Source organism: Colletes gigas, unplaced genomic scaffold (assembly GCF_013123115.1).
Source record: "Colletes gigas isolate AHSC1104 unplaced genomic scaffold, ASM1312311v1 Colletes_gigas_Sc00009, whole genome shotgun sequence".
NCBI lineage: Eukaryota > Metazoa > Arthropoda > Insecta > Hymenoptera > Colletidae > Colletes > Colletes gigas.
In genome coordinates this window covers 32754-58386 of record NW_025106638.1, presented here as the reverse complement: position 1 = coordinate 58386, position 25633 = coordinate 32754, and the positions used below count along the sequence as shown (strand labels likewise).

The 25633-nt window shown below is 36.6% G+C and overlaps 2 protein-coding genes across 6 annotated transcripts in view; both read left to right on the top strand.

The window, feature by feature from the left end:
* Positions 1 to 711: 711 nt before the first annotated feature.
* LOC122397255 (nuclear transcription factor Y subunit gamma-like) lies at positions 712 to 2325 on the top strand. Its single transcript, XM_043396306.1, has 5 exons — positions 712 to 915; positions 1105 to 1237; positions 1303 to 1770; positions 1843 to 2016; positions 2094 to 2325. The coding sequence occupies exons 1-5, from the start codon at positions 893 to 895 to the stop codon at positions 2265 to 2267; spliced, it is 972 nt and encodes a 323-aa protein (XP_043252241.1). The 5' UTR covers positions 712 to 892; the 3' UTR covers positions 2268 to 2325.
* Positions 2326 to 11436: 9111 nt separating this feature from the next.
* LOC122397145 (eyes absent homolog 4) overlaps positions 11437 to 25633 on the top strand; it is a 26073-nt gene continuing 11876 nt past the window's right edge. For 3 of the 5 annotated variants that reach the window (XM_043396070.1, XM_043396069.1, XM_043396067.1), the window contains exons 1-3: positions 11437 to 11926; positions 20010 to 20131; positions 22813 to 22978. In XM_043396070.1, coding sequence (XP_043252005.1) covers positions 20020 to 20131; positions 22813 to 22978 — 278 coding nt within the window. In that variant the 5' untranslated portion in view covers positions 11437 to 11926; positions 20010 to 20019. Of the gene's footprint in view, positions 11927 to 18764; positions 19080 to 20007; positions 20132 to 22754; positions 22979 to 25633 lie in introns of those variants that run through there. The other 2 variants (XM_043396068.1, XM_043396071.1) reach the window with 2 other exon arrangements.

Below are 25633 nucleotides of genomic sequence, written 5' to 3'. Positions count from 1 at the left end.
GTTGGTACCAATATAGCTCGTCGATAGTCAGTAATCGGTTCGTGTGCCAGACAACTATCGCTAAGTAGAGAAACGTCATTATTTTATGTATCCGATGTAATCTAAGAATTTTTACTCTGTTATCTTCTATGATCTGCCGTGACCTTGAATGACCTTGTATTAGTTCGTTGAAATCGTGTAAAAAGACCTCTTGCGATCTCTACACTTCCATTAAAAACAGAAACTAATAATCTATCTTCACAACTTTTGTATTCAGAGATTTGAGGCTTTCACGGCCCAGCGTCGTATAGTTTTTACTTATAGTTTATGTTAGACACGACTCACACTTGATAGTCTCAACAGTAAAAACTATCCAATAATGTATTATTATTACATTTTTCTAGTGTAATTTATTTTACTCACCCGTATTTTGGGAATTAAACCTCTACATATCATGCGAGTCGAAATAATTTCTGCAATGTAATTTTTAATTTTAGAACCATACGATCGCACAATGTATAAATAACTTTTAACTTAATCTTTCATCAATGTAGCAGCAAAAAAGATATTCTTGAATTTGCTAACGTTATCGACTATGATGATTGTGTCGAATATGATTCTCAGAGTCATAATTTTTTTAACGTAGAGCGCGCCACAAAATCATCGAGTTTTCATGAGGTCGGTATTTCAGTTTTTGTAACAGATTCTTCTCATAACATGCTGGATCTAGCTTATAGTTTGTGACTATGGCAGCACGTTCATTGCTACAAACAATAACTTTGTTGTGAATTCCACAAATAGAGAACGAACTGTAATATTTATGAATTAACCGGTACGAATTAAAAGCGGCAGGATGATTTTCAGATTTTGAAAAAAGTTCGTTTTATGTCGTTTCGAACGTAACTCATAAACAATGTCAGTATTCTTTGTGAATGCGTAAGTAAATGTTTTTATTCCTCGTTTGTTAGGTTATGTCTATTTTTTAATTCATTTGTACAATTGATAAGAATTAGTTGAACACATTACCCATTAAATTACGAAAATATAGAATAAATCATATAAATAATGTTTTATTTTATAATGAATATGTCATGTTGCTCAATATCATTGTTATTAATTATTTAGTAACCAAGACAGCGAAGTCGAAGGGGATTCCAATGGAGACCTACAAATTGCATCACCTGGCAGTTCTGAAGCCCAACAAGCTTTGGCACAGTTCTGGCCAAAAGTCACAGAAGAAATTAAAAAGATTACTACTGTAAGTACATAAATAAATAATGTGTATTTTCTATAGCACGTAATGATCGTTGAATGTTTTGATAGATGGACCTGAAAACACAATCTTTGCCATTGGCTAGGATAAAAAAAATAATGAAGCTGGACGGTGATGTAAAGATGATAAGTGCAGAAGCCCCCATGTTGTTTTCCAAAGCAGCAGAAATTTTTATACACGAATTGACCCTTAGAGCATGGGTTCATACAGAGGATAATAAGAGACGTACGCTTCAGCGAAATGATATAGCAATGGCTATTACTAAGTACGACCAGTTTGATTTTCTAATCGATATAGTGCCTAGGGATGAATTAAAACAAAGCAAAGCACAGACTGAAAGTACCGTACGTACATCTATGAACTCGGACCAAGTACATTACTACTTTCAATTAGCGCAACAACAAGCATCAGCTAACCAAAATGTACAAAGTAGTAACACAAATACACAACCTATACAAATTGTTCAACCTTCTACTGGACAAATTCAGACAATTAATATAGGTAGTCCGGTAGAACAGGTATACCGTTTACTATTGTAAAGTTATTCACCAATCACGTATCGGATTTATTAATTTTTAATTTAATCATAGGAAAATACTAATGCAAATACAACGCAGGCGGTAACAGTGCAGAATGCACAGCAATCATCGGGACAACAAATTATACAGTTACAGCAGGCTCAACAAACACCCACTACTCAAACCGGAGGAATACAAATTGTCCAACAAATTGTAACACCCAGTGGAGAAATTCAGCAAATACCTGTATGTGCATTTATGATTACAATTAATATGGGAGTTCTTTTAACTACTTATTTATTAAAATTTACTTCTCATTTCAGATACAATTAACACCTCAACAACTTCAAATGATTCGTATGCAAGTACAGGGTGGAAGTAATCAACCAATTATAATTCAAACTGCTCCTATACAAGCGCAACCTCAATTAATACAAGTGGCGCAAGGCGCTCAAGCACCTGTCTTTTTACAAACTAGCGGAACTGACAATGAGTAAATGTTAATTAATTTTAAGGAATATTTAATGTTTAGTACAACAGTCCTAAACACAAAAAACAGGATAAAACAGTAAATATAAGCTTGTATGGTAAGGAATATTTTTTAAATAATTTTTTTAAATTATTCCTAAAATAAAAGCATTTTCCATATCTTCTATCCCTGTTACACTACGCACCAGAAAAACGATATCGATTATCGAAATCGATGTATTATGTTCTCCGTTTGATCGAACTATCAAATTATATGATATTATTACGTGCAGTATAAAGTCGCCCATTACCCTTAGCGAATTTATAATCTTAAGACGAACAAATGAATTCAAAATTATTGGCGAAAGCAAAGTTTATAATCGTTTTAAAGTTTGAGAGCACTTTTCAAGGGCGAGAGTATATCGTGAACCGGGTATAAGGTGCTGATCGAAGGGTTGTCACTGAAGCGAAATGAAGTGAATTGAAGCGAGGTAAAGTAAAGAATAAAGATAAGCAGCCAACGCAAGATGTAATCTGATTCGTACGTCGCGTTCCTTAGCCGTTGGCTGCTTCGCATGGCTGAGCTTAGGACTGGCTGGTGCAACTTGTATTATGTTTCACGTTGCTGCGGTTCTTGTCTGGCAAGTCTTGAGTTTGAAGCCTTCAACAATCTCGAAACGTCACGTAATAATAAATATACCTATTGAAATTTATCGACACATTTACAAATTCTATCGAGTCGTTTTCGATATATCGATCGTCTAATGTGGTAATTATATTTATGGGTTACGTAATGTTCGTCTGTAACAGCGTCGTAATGGTATTAAAACCATTTTTCATAACGCAATGCCGCCAAAGACGTGTTAAGTATCGATTAATAACGTCTGTTACTGTCAAGATTTCTTAATTGCCCACCGACTTCAGTTAACATTGTTAACACGTTGAGACTTAAATTCGTCAAATTTTCTGCGAGATCAATATTTTATTCTTAGACAATTTGATGCTTAATTTAAAATTAGAATTCAGTTTTTTAGCTCATGAATGAAAAGTTCTATCGCTCGCGTATGGGTGACGTGACGATCAACGTGTTAATAAGCACTTTACGTGCTGTAAAATTGTAAATAACGTTACTGTCGTTATTTCTATTTTTCATATTATAATTCGAACGAACATCAAGAATATCTCGAGGCATAGAAAACTGGTGCATACATAATTTCATATAAATGAACTGTCGTCAACATAGCGAATATTTTTATCACAAAAAAGCATAACGGAAGGACGAGTGCCATAAGTAGGAAGACTAAGAGACGAGGAAGAGGGTGAAGGAAGATGGTGGCACCTTCTGGAGTCCTTTTATTAGCACGGAACAAAGATGTGCTCCATTTAATGACGTTGCCACCATGGTTCTGGTTGCCAAGGTAACCATGTGCACGCAATGTTGCAGTCTCAAACGTATTCTGCAGAGATTTTAATTCCTACTTCGAGAAGGCTCCGACGGGTCCTTCCACCTCGCGATCTACGCCACTGCTCGAATACTCGGATTTCACGACATGTTTACAAAGATCCTAGAGATAAGTTGAGAATGGCCGCCGCAGCCCATGCCTCCTCCATGGGTGTAAGGTGACAGCTGCCTGCGCCTGCGTTACATGCACACAGGGTGTCCGAGAATTAGCTTTCGCTATCTTGATAATTTACGAACGTGCAAGTTAATCAACAGTAAAGATTGCTTCGAGCATTCCTCGTATCGCGACGACCGACTTCGCTATATAAACGTGAATTTTTGTTTCTTTGCATCAGATGCCACCGAAAATGCGTCCCGTTGAAACGTAAGCAAGGAAAATCAGAAAATGACCCGATTGGTACTCGGCAAACTTCGTCGGTTATTCTGGACTTCGGAGATGGTTTATTGCACTGGAATTTCTACGTCGTATAATCATAAAAGTCTTACCTTCTTAACTGCCCGTCTTCGAAGCAATAAATTCTATCAACAATAGCAACAGTATTCGAATCGTACACCCCGTATAAGCTCGCGCACGTTCGTACATACCTACTCACACGTATCTCCTCGTTGTGTTGCGTGCAATCCCCCCCCTATCGCTCTGCACACACACACAGAGAGGAAAGAGAGAGAGATATCTCGCTTGCTTAGCCGGGGCTAAACTCACCCGCAGGATCTCTACACGTGTGTGTACTTATTTTAGCAGGATCTTACCTTCAGGATGTACAGTTCGACAGGAAACAAAAGACCGCCTTTTCCAATGAGGAAGAAAACATTTTCACTTTCTCTCCTGAAGTTGGACGATTAATGGCAATTTTTTAATCGTGATTGCATGCATTTATGAATGTACGTATGTATAATTATCAATTATCTATTCCTGTACAAGTACGAAATAATTATATCGGACGTCTTAATCTAGAAATTGGAAGGAAAATTTTGTACAAAGTTTGCGAATAAAACGCTTCGTTTTCGAGGATAGAAACAACATCGCACCACTCAAGTCTTACGTGCGGGGAACTTTAAAACGAGAAGCGACTTCGTACGAACTTCGTCGAGCGAGGAACTCAGTCGTTTATTGGTGTCATGTTTGCGGAAGGACATCATTTTGAAATGAGATTTAAAAAATAAGAAGCATGTGACTGCACAGACCAGGTAAACATAATCGAATTTCTATGTGCTGTTATTCTGTTCATACAATATTGGTACGATACTGATTTATATGTTACTGTCGAATAAAACGTTATTGGTTGTTTTCGTTCGACGATCGTTGCCCGAGTAAAGTAGCGCTGGACGTCACATTTCCACCGAAATGTTTCTGACAAAATAGCCGCCGACTCGGGGAAAAGTCAGTCATTTCGGCATTAAAAGGTGTATGTACATACCTGGCCCTCCGCAAAGTAAATAATCTGGCCCGTACTTATGCACTTTTCCTAGAGTGCCCGTGTCCGTGTATGTATGCACCCTTGGGTGGTCGAGCGCGTACGTAGCTTCGTCGGGGCACACCATTTATACGTTGGAGAGATAGACCACAAGCCTCCCGCATACTCCGAGGCCTCGCGATAGCTCGCACGCTGTCGTATTTATCTGTATATAAGGGTTGGTTTGGTGAGTGTATGTACAGTGAGTCACAAAGTTATTGGCACGGGCAAAAATTTGATGATAACGTTCGAAATTAGAAGACGATAAAAGTGCTTTAATATTTTTTTTATCAAGAAACAGATAGTCCAGATTCTTAAGTAATGCAACGATGGGATGAAACAGTTGTGTCTTGATATCGCGAAAAATTTTTCAAGTATAACGATTTAGTAGGAGAACAACCATTCTTGTATTATCTTTAAATTATGCTTAGGATCATTATTTTTATAGAAATGATATGCGTCTAGAATACTTTGCTTCAAATTATTTTTTAGAATGATAACACTATTGAAATTTATCCTTTTTTTTATTTGTTAATTATCAAGTCGAATGTTCATTTAATAATAATAATAATAAATAATGTGCCTTTAAAACCCTTCGAATAAACGTTAATACTTGTAAACTTTTACATAATGTCACTAGCATCAGAAATACTAGAAATTAACAAGTACTCTATCGAATTGATGAATATTTCTATTTCTTACGTTATAATTTAAAAAATTGTCAAGAATATCCCTAGATAGGGAAAACTGGTGTAGCAGTTAACGTATGAAACAATTGACGAAAACACAAAGAAATCTATTATAAAAACATACTTCCTGGTTGTTTAACTTAAACATGTGTGAATGATTGTTATAGTTCGTCTTCTTGTGACGTTAAAGAAACTTTTTCATGTTTTGTTAGTTGAGGATCTAAACTTTTGGCCTGGTTCTTAACGAAGAAATATTAAAATTCTTTTATTGGCCTTTTATTTTACGCGCTTGTATCAAATTGTTAGACGTGCCAATAATTTTGTGGCTCACTGTAGCTTCATGGTAAGCTTCCATGCCATTATATCATAAAGGTAGTAACCCCCATTCCGCCTCCTCTTTCTCCGCCAGCAACGACTACTTCGACCAACCCACAGGATGCCGACGCCATGTCTCCTTCACGTGCCTCTCTTTATTACCTTCGATCTCCGTCGAACGACAGACTCTTGGGAAACTCGACGACATCCATTTCACGTAACAGTTCGCGAAGTATATTGCATTTGTACCCGTAGGCCACCGTGACGCGGGTTACCGTAGACTTTTTCACAGGAAGTCACTCCTCGATCGCTACAGACGCGCAGAAGTTGACCATTATCCGGGCAAAAACAGTTACGCAAATAAAAAGACGAACGGGAGACAATCATCCCTTATTTGAAGAAGAATACGTGATAAAAAAAGTTAAACTAATTTTATTTCTGAACCACGTGCCAACTAATTGAAACCTCAATTGACGGTTCTATAGTTTTTTAGTCGCTCTTACGTCCAAATATAGTATTTTACGTTCGAAACATCGTTTGATAGTTTATTTAAGCAAAAGAAACTACCACGATTATTTGATCGTTAACGAGAAGAATTTCGAACAAATATTTATCCGAGATAATTACTCAACTAAGGAGTAAATGTTTGTTCGCTCGTACCAATTGTTTCAACAAATTTTCGTTGAAACAAAAACTTACTCGTTATCGATGGAAAGAAAGTTATCCGTTATTTGTTGCTCGAATGAAATTGTTTTACGAACCAAAACCGTGGATCGTATTGGTTTGCGCTAATTGAGCTGGATCCCTTTCTAAACTAGAAAAAAAAGTTATTTCACGAATACAAAAGAAATTGAAAATGATCGATAGCTTACTATTTAGTAATAAATTCTTATTTACTTTTTTCATTCTCAAAAGTGTAAACAAACATTAAATATAAAAAAATCTTTATTTTAGTAAGAAACATTCCTTGTTTTGGTTGTAGGAGCAATTTCAATTTAATTATTAAATAAGTTTAGGCTTTACAATTGTTATCTTTAACTTAAGTGACAAACAACTTCTTTGACCAACCAATCTTTTTCATATAAATTTTTAGGATTACCATCACTTTTGGTCCCCGAAGAAAACCCGACTTAAAACAGCGTTAAAAATCCAGGTGCAAAAGGGTTCACGATTGTATCTCCACTTTCGATTGTTTCGTACCACGCATATATTAAATTAGTATCAAAATTAATTTTTCATACATTAACTTAGAATTTACATTACGTTCGTATTAAATTGTGTGCAAAATCGGCACAAGAGCAAAACGTTCGTATCGTGGTCCAACAAGTTTCTTTCCTCTATTTCCGAATTGTTTGCGACACTCGTGTAGCGCGACTTTTCCTACGTTGAAATGAAGTAAAAATTCTATTAAAGAAAAATGTACGCGACCATCAACTGTTCTTGACACCGCCAGTCGTCAGGTTTTCTCCGTGAAACTTTAACGATCGCCTTGACTTTCGTCAACCCCCAAGCGCTTAAAGTCGAGTCAATGTACTTTACGAGGTATACAGGATATTTCAGAGCTTTTGGTTGAAATCGTAATCTATTGCCTTTTCCAGACCTGCTACACATTAATATAAGCAATTTTTAATGATTATGATGAATCTAAGTACAAATATAAAAAAAAATTGTTGATAGAGGTATATTTTTATATACGATACAAATGGATTAGGAAATTAGTTAAATTATATTAAATCATAATTTTTAATATATATATCAATAATGTAATAAAAATTAATTTTTATCTTTCAGTAAATACAAGCAGAAAAATAAATCGTAACGAACTGAAATGCTGCTTAAATGGAAGAAAAAATTAACAAAGTAACATTAAAAAATATGTTGTAATATTTCGTTCCAAATCCCATCACTAAAAGCGTTAAATCGTAATGTTCGAATGTTCATCGATCTTCTACAGTCGAAGGTGACTGAATCTTAAAAGGAAAACGATATTCTTCTATGCTTTTAAAGACTTGTTTTGAACATAACAAGTTTCTCAAAACTCGAATGCAGATGCTTGAGAAACTCGACGGTGCCTCCGATTTGCCTCGAATTTTGAAAAATTCCTGCTGTCCGTTCTACCGTGAAACTAAGACCTCGGACAGATTAGGCGCACTTATCCGACCCTTGTGCACTTATCCGTTATTATGTAAAAATACAAATCCTCTTTGTCGTTTCTGACGTGCCCCGACGATCGCAGATCGCTTTGTATTTTGGTTGCTCTAAAAACTACAAAAGATAATCTGATATTCATTGTTTTATTTTTAGCATTTTCGACGAGGAATTAAAATTTACGTAAATTGCCAATTTACTTGGATTACGCCTGTTCGACGCTTCCTTCTTTCGAGAACGAATGCGGGCCACCGAAATAAATTCGCATAATCGTGCACGCCGCCACGTGCACTTTGATACGAGAAATATTACGTATCAGGGATGAGAGAACGAGATAATAAAGCAACCACTGCACATTCTTTTCCGTCCCGCGGTCTAGCACATTCCTCTTATTTATCTCACTTTCCAGACTTGTTCACGGAGATGGGCAAAATTTTATTCGAATAACAGACAACTAACAAGACCAAGGCAAAGTCGAGCAAATTTTACTCGCGATCGATTAATTCGTAAACTAACTTCCGTGTACGTTTTATTCACGAAAACGTTCCGTCTTGTAATCGCCCCGCATCTTTTCGTCATCGTGTATTAATGGCGGAGAGCCATTTAGAAAAATTTTCCTGTAACATTATCCAAACTCTCGTGGAAACTGGAGAATCCATCTAGTTGGTATAAGATACGCATCGGATGTAAGCACGGGTGTTGCGAAATTAGGTTGCTACCCCTGTCTCGCTCCAGCCTGATTATCATAGTCAAAAACACGAGCGTCTACTTGCGGGTACTCTTTCGTTACTCGCAACCCTACACTCCGTGAAAATATTCACGGCGCGATGGGGGTCGTTTTAAAGAACCTAACGCGACACGAAGTCGACAATGTTTCCTTATTCTTTGTTCAAGTTCGATCGAGTGTTTACTAATTTCGAGCTAAAATGCGGAAAGGTGTCTTTCGAAATAGTTTTATTGAATGCTGTGTAACCCTCTACAGGATTATTAGCAACGCATATAAATGCGTAATACAATTAGGATATATACCTACATTAAGATTATCTGAATACACTTATCGATAGAAAATTATAAATTACAGAAAATCAGCAGCTGATTTAGATTAAATATATATACAATGTTTCTCTAGGAATTTGAAAATAACCATTAGCGAGGAGATACTTGATCGAAAAAGAAAAGTGTTAAAAAATTTAATGAACATAGTTTAGCAATCATTTCGCTTCTGCCAACCTCAAAATGTGGGCATTGCCAGATAATATGATTAGGCTCTTGTTCAGGATAGCCGCAGCCACATTCGAAATAGAGTTAATAGTCTAGATATAGTTTTAAATTAAAAATATCGGGAGAAATAAATACAGAAGGGACACCCTCGTAGCTGCGTAATTATACAAATTACAGACGCGATCAAACGCGGATCCCAATCGTTATTTTGTCTTTTATTCGGGGTATAAATTTTATTTTAACGCGGGACGACAGGGAGAGAAACGTCTCGCGCCACTTTTATCACGCTATAATCGATAAAGGGACCAAAAAGGAAGCAGGACAATCTCCTTCCAAGAAGCCAGCGAGTATGACGTAGGGCCGCCGGACCTCCCGTCAAGAATTCTCTATCTCCGATTATAAAACAAAGGAGGAAAAAGAAAAAGGGACACGCACCGCGTTGGACCTCGATGAAAAAAAGAGCAACGCGTACGATCGTTGTCGCATCACATCTCCCGACGCGTATATTCGAGAACCTGTCCCGGACCCGAAAAAAGACGTGAACTCGAAATAATCGTAGGACAAGGAACGTTGAGAGATAATACGCATAAACCATAGGTGGGCCATCGATTTTTGACACGTGGAGACCTCGTCCTAGATAAAAAAACAAGCGGACAATTGTATTCGGACAAACACATTTTGTTGCGTAATTTCAGAATCTCGCTCGAAACTTACTTTCACCGTCAGAAACTATTTTTTTTTTTTAAGTACTAATGGTCTCCTAAAGCCATGTCTAACATAAAGATCCCAAGGTTTAAGTAACAAAGCAGTTTTTCTAATCGATTCTCTATATATACATTTTGTAGGACTCGATTTTTTAGTGAATTGATACCAAACGTTTTGATTCGAAACTTGTTTAAAAAGTAAACACCTCTGCCATGATTGGTCGTGTTGTACCGCTAATTCCTTAACCTCACGAAATGCATTCCTGCAGTGGTTATCAAGATCGTCCACAGACCTGCCTAATTGGTATTCCGCCACCGACCTCACCCCGGCTGTAAATAAAAAACGAAAATGGGCCCGTCAGTTCAGAACGATTCATAAAAACGAACAGTGACGGGAGGTGACAATTATTTGATCAAGGGGATAACCTAGGTGTCTGCCCTTCCAACTTTGCCATTGTAGTAGCGTTCGTTTGAATAGCCTCAAATAACAGTAATTTAGTTCGAATAAACGAATCTTTTTATGTCACGCAATACACAAATGGCAAAATGATAAAATACTAATCTGCAAGACAAATCATAGAAACAATTTGTTGTTACGTTGTTTGAAGTTAAAGTTGCATCTTTTAAAAAAATTACAATGGAAATTTATTTATACCCTTCCTGTACGACTATATCAACAAGGAAACCCAATGTTAAGAAGTGTTCGTAAGTATTCGCTATGATCGTTGTTTGGGCTACCGTGCGTCGTAGGAAAAACATTACAAGTATCGTACATTTTCGATTTATGTTTATTCGATTTATTACTAAAGCAGTCGAGGCTATTCAAGTGAACAGTACTGCACATCCTTTATCGCGTTTCATCTCTGTCCGATACAGTCGAGTAACCGAGCGAGCTGCCGTTAGCTCCTTTCGTTCTAATTAACGAGCGACCTGTACGCGTCCGACGAACAAAGCGAGACGACGACGGGGAATACCGACAGCAGGACGAAGAGGGGACGAAGGACTGAGACGGGTGAACGTGCGCGGGAGAAGGACGCGAAACGAGCCGGCCAACCACGTGATCAACGGGCGGGGGTGGTAGGCGACATTTCGCATGCTCAGAACTCCACAGGCTGCAGCGTATCGCACACCGACCGAACCGATACCCTTCGCAGGGAAACAATAGTGCTGGTCGCGTTCGTGAGAGAGAATCCGTCACGGAGCCTTCGACGGGATACGCGTACCGAGTAACGTTAACCAAAAGGATCGACTGCCATTCAGTTCGTCTTCCACGGTTTCACCCTCCGTGCGAGAGACGTGCCGGAGTATCAGGAGATGTTTCCTCGGGAAATCATTGACCGAGCTTTGTCAATTTTCCCGTTTCGTTGCTAGTTTCGGACTTGACAAGTGGTTTCCCGTCCCGGCGGTATTCCGTTCCCATTTTGTTTCGGGTGTCATTAGAAAACGTACGGACGGGGGACAAAGCAGTGCGTCCGTCGGGTGTCACGATGTTTTCGTGGTCGTGGAAAGTGCGAGAAAAGTGAGAGCCAGTGTGCTTAAACTCCATCAAGTGCGGCCTGTAATACGCGTTCAATCACGTACACGCGACACGAGGAGGGATGACGATGATATCGGGAGGGAATCAACTACGGCTTCCTTGATCCACGAATATTCTTACCGAAGCATCCTTGGTCCAGCGTAAACACCGGATACAAGGTTTGAACGAACGCTTCACTATCAAACTAGACATTTTCTATTCCGTTTTAGCAACGCGACACGATTCTCGCGTAATGACAAGCGACAGCGAGAATTAACGTGGCCGGCGTGCGTTCGCGACGACCAGTTGTAAAAACAAATAAGATTACCTTGTTCGCGGAATGTTAAACGCGAGAGGCTGGAATTCCGTGACAGGTTATAATCGAATTTGATTCGCATATGCTGCGACCGTTTCGCTTCCGTAGACAACGTTGTTGAAATTGTCGGCTGATGGGACACCGAAAGAGACCGATGATAATCCAATAAAATTCGTCGTCGGTTGCCACGTGGGAAGCGCGATGCACCCCACGGTTTCATACATGCGTACGTTCCTTAAATTGTTAGATGTACCGGAGTCACGCACGGTACGCGGATGTGCCGTCGTGCCGCGCACACACGTGTAAACGTCATTATCAATTGAGCATGCGTAACTTATGCATCTCATTCGGCTCGTTACCAGTAATGTATTTTAATTGGTCGACCGCTGCGTAACGCTAAGTAACGCGTATGTTTCTCGCTGCGAGAGGCCAAGTGATTCCGGCTTTATAAGACGACACGCTACGCGGGCAGACCAGATAAATCGACACATGGGACCGGTCCTTCGAGATAAACAGTATCGAGAGAGCCAAGAGGTGCCTCTAACGCGACAAACGCAAACGTTTTCAGCCGCGTTTTGCGATTTCCATGGTTGCGACTAGAGATGACGTGAACTTTTCAATCACTCGTGATTCGATCACGTTCATTCCCAATCACAGTGATTCGTGATCGCTTTCGATTGGTGGGCAGCGTTCTTTTCACTTTTCACGAATTATGTCCTTAGACTGTACATGTATTATATTATAATATAGTCCAAAGGCAATGTTAACATAATTTTCTTATTAGGGGAAAGAAAAGGAGAAATTAAAAGTGATAAATAGATGTAAGTATAATTTATTTCATAAATGTTCGTGAAATTTTTCGACAAAGTAATGTACATGCAAAACTAACCTGTCTGTAATTCTAACTTATTTCTTTATAATATAAATATATACAAAATGTCATATTAATGTATAAAAACGTATATAAATGTATAATACGTATGTTTTCATATAAATGAACATAAGAATTTTCATTACCGATGATTTTATACTTTTTCTTATTTTTGAAGCGAGTATTGTACACCTAAGCAATACTTCTTTTTCGTGGCAACAAACTTATCATTTATTTAAATAATCGACTGAAACAATTCGGCATTTGAAATGTACAAAATATGCAATTAAGCAGACTTTTTCAGTGCTTTGATTACATTACTATACAATTTAAATTTGAGGGGAGTTAGCGGAACACTAACGATCACAGTTAACGTGAACCGCTACCAAGACGCCATCTTTCGGATCACGGTCGTGAATGGAGTTTAATCACGATCGTGATCATGATTTTGTGATAAATCACTGTTAGTGATTTTCACATCTCTGGTTGGGACGTGAATGGTTAGGAAAGCCACCAGGACGTTCCAGACGAGAACCTTTTGTCTTGGCTCCGGAGTGTAACCATCCCTCCTTATTTTTCTTTTTCCTTCTTTAAAACGTAAGCGGACCACGGTCCGTGGGACACGAGTGTCGCGCATGGGAAACTGTATAGCCACGCATTCCTCTTGTTTCGCTGCATTTCTTTGACGGCTAACGGACGGCCCGACAGCAAGCAAGCTAAGCAACTTGCCTGCGATAAACACTTCGGTGCACGCTTTGTTTAGATAAGCCGAGTGCCTTTCGCCTTTATTCCCCGGGTCCCTTATTCAACGGAAAATAAATAATAACGTAATTTCGAACGACGCGCGAACGGCACGAAACAAAACGCGCGCGCACCCATGCTTTTCGAACTTCCCTTTTATGTTTTGTCTCGTTGACACAAAGTTAATCCCATAAGTATTCGTACCTTCGGGGAGATCACGATTTCCATGGCCCCTTGTTTAGCGGTTAAATTTGTGCTCTTGAGGTAATTTTAAGAAAAAAAATGGCTGGTTTAGCCACTAAATTAGATCTCCTGTTTTCTATAAATCTGCAAATATCTCGGTAATTATGCGAAATATGGCAAAATGTCAAGAGACCTTTTTTGTAAAAAATTAAATTTCCAACAATTTATGTCCCATGACAGTTTTTTATCAGCTGCACAGTTTTCGAATATGTTTATATTTTGGTATACTATGCAGAGTAAAATCAATATATTTTTGTTGTTAGTTAATCAGTTTTGTTATAATTTAGTATAAATAAACTTTATACATGTGTTCATTTATAATAAAAAATTTATTGCAAAACTTTAAATGCATCCTTTGATTTCAACAAATTTCTCTTGCAAGCAACGAGGGTACGAATACTTATGGGACTGACTGTACTTACGAACAATGTATTTTCGACATTATAACATTAGCTTTAAAGGTTAAAATTATATCAAATATTATTTCAACTTATAGCAACTTTAGTGTTTGTCGTTTAGCCATTTCTTTCGATGATCGATGTTTTGTTGCACGTTGTATTACAGTTTACGTTTTGTTATTATCAATGATACAACATTTAGTTCGAAGTACTGATAATAAATACCAGCAATATAGAATGAAATAAATAATATTAGTATAATTGTTATAAGCAAATCACTTATAGTCATTACTTGTAACTGAAAACACTTTAGTTACCAAAATAATTACTATCCTAGAACTTTCTTTTTATTTTGGTTATAACAAACTTGTAAAATTTTATTATGTATTTTTGTGTTCGGCCACCCCTGGGAAAAATTTGAATGGAAGTTTCTAGGAGCCAAAATAAAACGAAAATCAAGAATATCAATTCCTTGACTGAGGCTTCGTTAAAAAGTTATTAACAATTAAATTAACAAATTTCAAATCGTTCTAAAAAAATTATTTTCGGTTGCGGGGCTCAATTACAATCATTTTTGGTGAATACACATACCTCCGAAATCCTACCCACTTTCGAGAAAAAAATTCCTTACCGAAAATCTAATTAGGTGCCTAAATTTTTCGATGAAAAAAAAAAATTTCAAATCGTTCTGGAAAAATTATTTTTGGCTGTGGGGGTCAATTACAATAATTTTTGGTGAATAGGCATACCCACGAAATCCTACCCACTTTCTAGAAAAAAATTTGAGAAGGTGTGAAATTTTACGATTGAAAAAAAAAATTTCAAATCGTTCTGGAAAAATTATTGTTGGCTGCGGGGGTCAATTACGATAATTTTTGGTGAATAGATATACCCTCGAAATCCTTCGCATTTTCGAGAAAAAAATTTAGTACTAGCGGAACTTTAAACGTTAATAACTTTTTAACGAAGCCTTCATCAACAAATAGGTATTCTTGATTTTCGTCTTACTTTGGCCTTTAGAATCCCCCATTAAAATTTTTCACAGGGTTGGCCGAACACCCTGTATACGATCAGTACGTTCTTTTGCGTTTAGGGACCGAGACTAGACATGTGTACGATCAGAACGATAAAAGCACTTTGGTGGTTGAGAGCAGACAAACGACCGCAGAAGATGAAACTTTAATTACCAAAACTGGATGTACGTGTAATAGCAATTATCTGTGAAAGTTAAAAATAACGATTTCAGCGATCTTCGTATTACAGCTCCACACGGACTTGAATACATATTGCGTGTTCCATTTGCATGTTGTACGTTTTCCAGTATCGCGTGATACAAAAGAAAAGCGAAATATATGGATCATAATGGTTTAATATTTCACGGTATTTCCACTTCTTTCAAACAATTAACGAGAATTCGTTCGTTTTTTTTTCAAGTTTCGCCTTTGTCAGCCCATCGCCGTCGTTACGAAAGGAAAAATCGAGCACGCATGTTGTTCAAACATATTGTCGTGCTAATTGATTCGTCGTCGTGTTCCACCACGCGACGTAACTTCCAACTAAACTCGTCGCACGGTGAACAATTGCTTTCGTACCTACACAAGGATGCTGTGTATATTCAACCACGATAATCCATAAAGACCTTTTTCTCGAAACGATCGTTCCCTGACAATGATTTATTCAACTTCAAACAACCAACGGGAAATGTTTACTCCGTGTCCAAAGGCATTGTCGTCCACGTATTATTCGTGGCGCAATTAATTACGATGGCCATTTAAAACAAGATATATTTACACAATCATAATTAAAGTTATCAGTTTTCCAATATTGTTTGAATAGCAGCAAAGCGTGGATTCATTACGAGTAGGTATTTTGTTGTACCTTTATACTTAATCTATATACAGGGTGTTCGGCCAAACCTGGGAAACATTTTAGTGGAAGATTCTAGAGGCCAAAATAAGACGAAAATCAAGAATATCAATTTCTTGATCGAGGCTTCGTTAAAAAGTTATTAAAAAATTTCAAATCGTTCTGGAAAAATTATTTTCGATTGCGGGGGTCAAGTATAATCATTTTTGGTGAATAGACATACACCTGAAATCCTACGTACTTTCGAGAAAAAAATTCAGGAAAGTGGACAAATTTTTCGACGAAATTAAAAAATTTCAAATCGTTCGGGAAAAAATATTTTCGGTTGCGGGGGTCAAGTGCAATCATTTTTGGTGAATAGACATACACCCGAAATCCTACGCACTTTCGAGAAAAAAATTCGTTACCGAAAATCGAATGTGACGCCAGAAATGGTTCCCCGAAATATCATGCGAATCTTTAAAATGTCATAACTTCTGAACGGATTGGACGATTTTAATTTTTCAGAATGCAAACAACGCGTATTTTAGTGGAGAATATGTAGAAATTCCGAGAATATTCGAAAAGTTGTTCTTTAATCCCGTAACGTGAAAAAAAAACCCATAAAAATGGTCTAATTTCAAACGGCCGTAACTCCTAGAATAATGAATATATTGGATTGAAATTTTGGGAGGATGTAGAGTTCAGGGATACCTACAAAAAAGTGTTAAACAACTTTTCTGTAGAGCGTCAAACGAATTTATTAAAAATGAAAAACGAATTTTTAAGAAATATCGGGTGCCTAAATTTTTCGACGAAAAGAAAAAATTTCAGATCGTTCTGGAAAAAATATTTTCGGTTGCGGGGGTCAAGTGCAATCATTTTTTGTGAATAGGCATACACCCGAAATCCTACGCACTTTCGAGACAAAAATTTTTTAACGAAAATCTAATGCGTTGGCGGAAATGTTTCTATAACTTTTTAACGAAGCTTTAATCAACAAATTAGTATCTTTGATTTTCGTCTTATTTTGGCCCCCAGAAACACCCTGTATATATAATTTTTAATTCTTCATCATCTGACTCGTACAGAGTAATAAAAATATTTAATTGCTGGTTACTTTTTTCCAGGCAATCAACATACTTTTTGTTTAGGTTACGGTCATTGAGACGACTAAAATAGAATATACGATCGTCTCAACGGGCTTATGGGTCCCTATCATGCATACGTGATTTTATTGTGTCATTGTTCAATCAACTTATTCAGTTTGTTCAAATTCAAGTCTTATTTTGTATGTTCATTATGGTATCTCTACTTTTATATTAAACTCAATACTTCATGTCGATTGGCGATACTTAATAGATAAAATTAATTTGACAATTTAAGACAGTTACTAGAATTATTTCAATTCACGAATATATTTCATTTGGGAGCGATGAACTCGAGTATAATCTTGATCTTTCAATTAAATTCCTATGAACGCTTTCTAGCGTGTAAGTACTGTAAACTCTAAACTAATATTTTTCTTCTAACTGCTTCGCGCTTGTAATTTCGTCAGAATACAGGATTAATTTAAAGCATGGTGGTCAAACTATTATTCCACTGCGACTAATCCAACCTGATAGATACTGATTGTCAGTGGCAGGGGAGAGCTACAGGGGGCTTGAGGCCCCCCTCCCACCCATTGATCAAAAAATCTATTATGTATTAATCATAATGACTACAAGCAATTCTTTAATTCGAAAATAGAGATATTAAAATAATAAATAACGAGACGTTTTTTCGATCTTTGCCTTCCTTTTCCCCATAAAATATAACCACTTGATACTGTCATTAAAAATCGAACAATACTGTATTTTTTGTACAAAGAGCAGTATTATTGCGTTTCGTCTGGGATCCACTAATGGAACCCATCAATTAGATTCATCCAACAAATTCTGCCTTACACGTGACGTTATTAATCATTTGTAGAACAATCTCTAATTATTAGAAAGTTTATCAGTACATGATTAGTTCGAACAAATTGTTTAAACAACCAATAGCCTTACATGAAAATCTGAGTCTACAATAATAAGTCTTATCGATCTGCCCAATTAGGAAATCCGAGACGAAACGCAGCAAGTCTCTGCATTTTTCACCACAACTATTAATACTATCCAATCATGAACTGATTATGAGCACATACAAATTTCATGGCCCTTTCAATTTAAAATGTAAATTCCGACGATATTGTAAACTGATGAAGTGTAAAATTTTACAAATTTTCTATGTTAATAAATAGATACATATATCTATTTTGTTTCTCGAGAAAAGAGCAATCAAATATTATTCAGAAAAATTTGTGGTTGTACTCGAGACTCGTAGCCCCCTCTTTTTTTAGAAACATAAATATCAATGGTGATCATCTTGATACTTAAAATCCAATTTGGCTAATTATAAATACACATTAAAATTACCATAGAAGAAAATTAATTTGCAGACCTAATAAGAGTCGCTGTACGTCCAGCGCAGTAGATCGGAATCTAATCTCGCGCACGGTGTATAGTTACGATGTCGCTGGTGTGAAAGGACCCTTATGCAACAGCTTCTTTTTCGTTCTATAGTGCCCAGCACACGAGTATACGCGCGGATAAGGGCGGAGCACGGACAGATAGTGACTTGGCAACATAAAGAATACATAATGTAAAACGTCGTGAAAGGAGGTTTCATTGGCTGTTCTCGAAGGTTCCTGGTGTACGCCTACCCATCTGGTCACTCCACCTCTTCGACACGCAATTGGCAGACAATAATGAACCTGGCTCGGAACGCTAACCCTTTTCCGTTGCCCGGATCCCAACTAAACAGACCTCTTTCTCTCGAAAATGAACCGCCGGAGTCAGGAATCGTAACAGTTTCGCCAAGTCCTGGAAAAAACGAAGGTATTAATCCGTCGACAGGATCGCAAACAATTAAAAAAAAAAAACCTCCTTCGCGCATGGGACTCCGGGTCCATTTTGACCCGTGGAAACAGTTTGCTTCAGACTCTTAATTGTTTCAGTTTTCACCGAATGATAGTGGTACACGAACTCGTGAAAGTAAACGATAATAATATGTAAAGAATTTCGATTTGTAACCTTGTGAAGAAATTCGAATTTGGGACAAAATAGATCCGAAGCCCGCCGGAGGACTTGCTACGATAATGAACGCGCTAAACGGGAAAGACGAGTACCAATCGTTATTTAAGATTGTCCCCGCAACGATGAGGATGAGCTAAGTGGTTGTCAAGGTTTAGTGGTTCACGCGTTCGTGAAAACTTGAGATACCGTCTGACTTTTCCTCTCATTTCTACACAATTGTAGATGTACTCAGTTCCATTTTTGTTACTATGACTTTCATCGTTTTAAACCCATATAACACATCCCTTCTGAGGATAAGTAAATAATAAAGAAATGTCTTCAAGTTGAACGCCGTCGTAGCTAGGAATAATTGTATCGAAGAAGAAGATCCGATTTCTGGTTATTCGAACACTGCTAAAACGAGATTAATCGTGCCCCAAATACCCCACTGTGCGACGGTCACCAGTGACCACCACGAGAATTAACGCGTTACGGGCACAGGGATGAATTTTACCAAGATTTATATAATCTTACTTTTCTTTGGTGTTTGCACGGATAAATAATAAATATTGAATTACAAAGAAATTTTGATAAAAAGGTACGTTTAGAGACTTCCAGATCCGTCCCTGAAAGAACCTGCGATAACCCAAACGAAATTCTTATGGAAGTCGGTTGGTCGGTGAATGCGTTAACAAACGCCAACGGACACCTCGAACGACTGATAAATCGCTGTTTCACGCTCTCTTGTTTCAGGCAGAGTGATATGTTAACCGAAGACAATGACCCGACGAAACCAGCAGGGGTTTTAGACAATGCTGGCAACGTGTCTTCGTCGTCAGAGGCCACGGTACAGCACCCTCGAACCACAAACAATGGTAAATAAAGTTCCTGTCTATCGTTCACGCGGTCCATAATCTATGGCAGAGTCTTGAAATATTGGGTTGTTCCGAAAGTAATTTAATTTTTCTCCTTCATGAAAATTAACACTTCTCTTATCTATCTATATGTATATAAAATGAAAGGTCTGACGAACTGACTTATCAACGCCCAGGCTAAGCTCTTGGACATAAAAAGCTCAAGTTTTGCACAGAGGTTTCCTTTATGATCTATACAAGGAATAAGAAAGGATATTCCGAAATTCAACCCCCAAGGGGGTGGAAAGGGGTTGCAACGTTTGTATGAGGAATATTTTATTTGTGGTTGGATTTACTTGAAACTTGGTCTTAATGCTCTTTGATATAGTTAATCAAACACCTGTTTCGACATTTTAAAAAATTCAACCTCTGAAGGGGTGAAAAGGGGTTGCAACGTTTATATGGGACACTTAGTTTGTTCATGGTCGGATTTATCTGATACTTAGTTCAAATGATACACTCATTTCGCATTAAAGTTGCCTTATTTTCGTAAATGGATCTAGAAACTTTAGATTTAACATGCAAGTACGTAATTATTATCTTATCACTAAACCGTTGCAATGGTGTAAATACGCTTAAATATCTAATGTCTAATGTTTTTCCTTTATTCCTTTTTAATTAAAATATAAAATAGGTACAGATATAATTTTTTATCTTGTAAATAAATAAAAGAACATTTTTTTATTAGATTAATTCCGATTCTGATTCGAAGCAGGTATCAGTAATTCTCTGTTTCTGGCAAATTCGAGCAGCGTAAATTGGCGTTGAATTAAAGTTTAATGTGTCCTAAATTAATATGCAAAAAATCATCGAGGTATTTTTTTTTAAACTCGATTCAAAGTTGATAAACATTTAACATAAAAAATTGGGACCAATTGTTAATATTGTAAAAAGATTGTTTAGCAGTTTGGAAGGTACTTGCAAAAATCAAATTAAAAACAGAAATTTTCGGTAAATGGCACATGTTCAAGAAAATGCACCGAAAATTGCAATTTTCCACAACAAATTGGTAAAAACATTTTGGGATATAAGAATTTATAAAACATGGACTTTAGTTTTTTGATTTTTGTCCATTGCTGGACACACTGTGCGATCGCCTGATACAATTAGTGGCGCGAGAAGCTCGCGTACCATACGCTTTTCGTTAAACAAAAAAAAAAAAAACGCGCATAAGCCGTTTAAGGTAGAACGACATTTTGCTGAAAATAATAACTGAAACCGGACCTCCCAATAAAACAGTTTAAATTCGATGCTTTGAAAGGTTTCCGTCTGTATTTTCCGGATCCCTCCATGAGCAAATTGAATGTAACGAGAAACTTCTGGCCGATGCGCCTATCGTCTAGACAGAACACTCGATAGAATCACAACCAACAGACTTATTGTTTTCGAAATTAATTACGAGTCGACATTCATGGCGAAATCATACACCCCCGTGCATTCCTTCCGTTCACGGGGGGGAACTTGACGACAGAGACGGGCAAAATTCTGATCCAAGCACGAACCTCGAACCACCGATAAACGATAATTATTTATTCGTTGCTCGTTAAACTATTTCTCTCAAACTATTTCTAGAAAGCAGAAACATCAAAAGAGATTTGGAAGACCTACGATAAATCTTAAAATTCTAATTCTAGCAAAACCTTGCAACCATTTCCTTCCTGGGATGTTATTTTTTAGGATTAGTTGAACCTTCCTTAACTCGAAAAATCAATAATTCGAAATAGCTTGTTTCGGTTCTTCGGTTAGAACTGACTTTCTGCTTAAGGGGCTTCGTGTAAATGGTCTGTTTTTCAAGAATTTTTTTTGAAAAATGTAACGCGCAGATTCATTTAAAATTTGAAGTATCATTCATTAACGTTATAATGTAAAGAAAAATATTTTTTATAAATTTTAATTGTTAATAACAATGGTGCAACGATGGCTTGAAAATGGCATTCTGTAAATTCGCCGTGCAGTGTACAATGTAAAAAAATCAAAATGGAATAGTTAGTTTATGCAAAAATGCTCAGCATGACGTTCTTCTTTTATTAAAATTTTCAAAATTGCAAAAATGGCATAGGTTTGAAAAAAAAGCCGGATTTTTGGTTACGAACAATTGTTAATAACAATGTTTTAAATAAAAAATAAAGAAATCGGAGCTCGTCATGCCGAGGCCAATTATTTATAGAATATATATGCCCAGTTTCATAAAGATCGAGTAATCAGTTTCGAGAAAAACGCGTTTAAAGTTTGAGTAACAGAAAAATCGTGAAAAAATCGTAATTCATTTTAACTTACCGCGGTTTTTTGTTAATCTGCGATTCCAAGGTCATGGAACAGATCTTCCTCTTCCTCAAAACGTTGTAATTCAGCCATTTTATCTTCTTTTCGAGAAGCACGAGCCTCTTTTGCACAATGAAAACTGCGACGCTCCTGCTGTTTAATGTTATATCACCTAACATTGTGAGTGAAAAATCATGAAGCATCCCATCCTTTCCATATGTTTGCGTTTGAAAATAATCGTACTCGAGTCAGAAAAATTATTAACTCTCGGTGGAAGATATGAAGTATATGTTAATCGTTGTTCTTTGATTAAAAAAAAAAGAGAAGCGAAGTCGTAACAAAAAACGTGTGAACGTGAAACGTTTTGATCATACTGGCAGAGACGGAAGTCAAGAACGAGGTGCAAGACTGCCCCGAGAACGACAGCGTACCCGGCGGGGAATTGTACATCGACGAGAATGCGGAGGAAAAGGAGCAAGAATATCCGGATTCCATGGAAAAGGCTGACTACAGTTCATTGTACGGAGCTAATCAATATTATAACAGGCACGTATCTTATGCTCGAAAGAATTTTCTTCCGCGAACTTCGCCGACAAACTTGATGGAAATATCTCATTTGCGATCATTTAACACGTTAAACGCGTAGCCAATTTTTTCCCGCTTTTCAATCAGGATACGGTCCATTGTGAATACAGAAAATGCGTCTGCGTATCAGCAAAGGGCAACGAACCGAAAACCTGTATTCCCGTTTGAAATTTTCAATAAAATTCCACTTAAAAAGTGTAAACATATTTGTTAATATCATATGATTTCTGAAGTATTATATTTAAATTGGATACCGTCATAGCGTTTAACGTGTCAACGCATTGGGCGCAATTAGGGGTGCCAAATCAGGAACTTGATTTTTGGGGTACGGACGCTGAGAAATGATCAAATATTTTTCTTTTTGTCTTTCAGTTACCACCGTACTTGAGATGATTAAAAATAATTCCTCCACAGAAATCATTAAAAGAAATGTGTCGTATCCCGGAAAAAGGAGCATGCCTGGCAACCTTAATTACTATAGTTTCTAAATTTACTTTCCTTCTCTTGTTTTATGATACTTTGTTTCTTAAGTATGCAGAATTGATTAATATAATGCAATTTAATGTTAGTTCAGTCTCTCGCGACTTGAAATATTTCTAGATCTACAGATGCAATTGTTACTGATGCAAATGATTCAAAACTCGAGTCTACGATTCTGTAACGTGAGAAGAATTTGATAATTTAAGTATTTTATTAATATGCAACTAAGAAAATTCGATAATGGGGTGTGTGTTTTTTTTTATGAATAAACAATTATTTAAAATTTTATTTTGGATAAAAGAACTCATTAATTTTTGTCGAATAACTAAAAAATGAAATATATTTATTCAGCAGCGAAAGGTGTCGTTTCATGTATCAGAATATAGATATTTCCAAAACCAGACATCTAATACATTCAAAATTTTTATTCTGATACTTTTTTACGCATAAATATGAAACTTTCTATAGCTACTTTAATATTACAATGTCCACTGTACACACTTACAATACCTACTTATACAATACAATTGCTTCATTTCACTAGAACTTAAATTCATATAATAAAAGAATCCTAGTACTCGCTAGAACACTATTATATATTATATTATAGCGCAACGACGAACTGAGTTCGTTCGACGAATGAAAAGATATCTAATAATTCTACTTATTTTAATTCATCAAATGTTGAAATAAGATCAATGATAAAAACGATTGTTTTAAATAATTTCTGGGGGGACGCAACATTTTATTTTTTCTTAACCATTCGATTAATCAGTTACCCTATTTTTAAAAAAACTCGCAATTATTGCGGCCCCTTAGGTAAAGCTTTCATGTTTCCAGATTTAAATGTGAAATTAATGGAAATATAGTGGTGCCCGGATATATGACCAACGATCGTATCAATAATTTCTTTTCGTTATTTTTTAAACACGTTCGTTACATTTCTTCGATTAAAACAATACCAAATACGACATAATTTGTATCGTACTTACATATATACTTATTTAACAAGTACATAATTACAATTTATTTTTTTACTTGCTAAATAAATAAAAATATGTTTCAAATCGGGTCGCGTTCGGTTTCACTTTGATCGGAGAGGTTTTATTAGTATATCAAAATTTTTATTAACAAAAATTCGATAATGAAAGAGTTTTATAATTGCACTAGATTCGTTCTGCCCGATACTCTGGCATTTAATCTTTAATGTATTGTAAAATTAATAAATTTAATGTATGTTGACATGTTTCGGAAGTATGTATTTCTAATGAAAGTCCAAGTGTTTACATTTTTTTCCAGGCTCTGAACTTATATATCACTTATTGTTTACTTCTACCAGCTTATTGTTCAGTTTAGTTCAGGAAACTGTAAATAACAGACGTATAGTTTTAAGTTTGCATAAACGCTCACGCGGGAAGTAAGTTGACACGCAATTTTGAGCTTATTTTGTTATAATATATTTGTACAATAGGTGTTAATTAACGATTTATTTGTTTTTTTCTCAATGTTGAACGATATCCTACATATAATACCGCTTTAAATTATAAACATTGCTTTATAGTGCCGAAAACTAGAGAACTCACGCCTGCAGAAAGGTCACAAATATTTAGCTGAAGAATAAGAGGAGATTCTATAAGAAAAATTGCTGTTGATTTCAACATTTCTGGAAAAGGTGTTCGGAAAATAGTACATAGATTGGAACAGAATGGAACTGCAGAAAATCAACCAAAATCTGAACGTCCTCGAAAGACAACTCGTAAACAGGATCGGGTGATTGTACGAGAAGCGAAGGAAAACCCCTTTGTTTCGGCCAAACAGTTGAAATTTGATTTAAATCTACTTATTCAAGAAACACAAATTCGTGCACGCATAAAAGAAGCAGGATTCGCAGGACGAATATCAATCAAACGACCATTCGTATCTAAAATTAATGCTATAAAAACGTTTAACGTTCGCGAAACAGTTTAAAAATAAATCACCAGATTTCTGGAAGAAGGTTATATTCAGTGACGAATCAAAATTTGAACTTCGATGTTGTAGCAGAAGGAAATATGCGTGGAGAAAGCAAGGTGGATGCTTTAAATCAACAGTGATAACGCCTACGGTAAAGCATGGTGGGAGATCGGTATGCGTTTG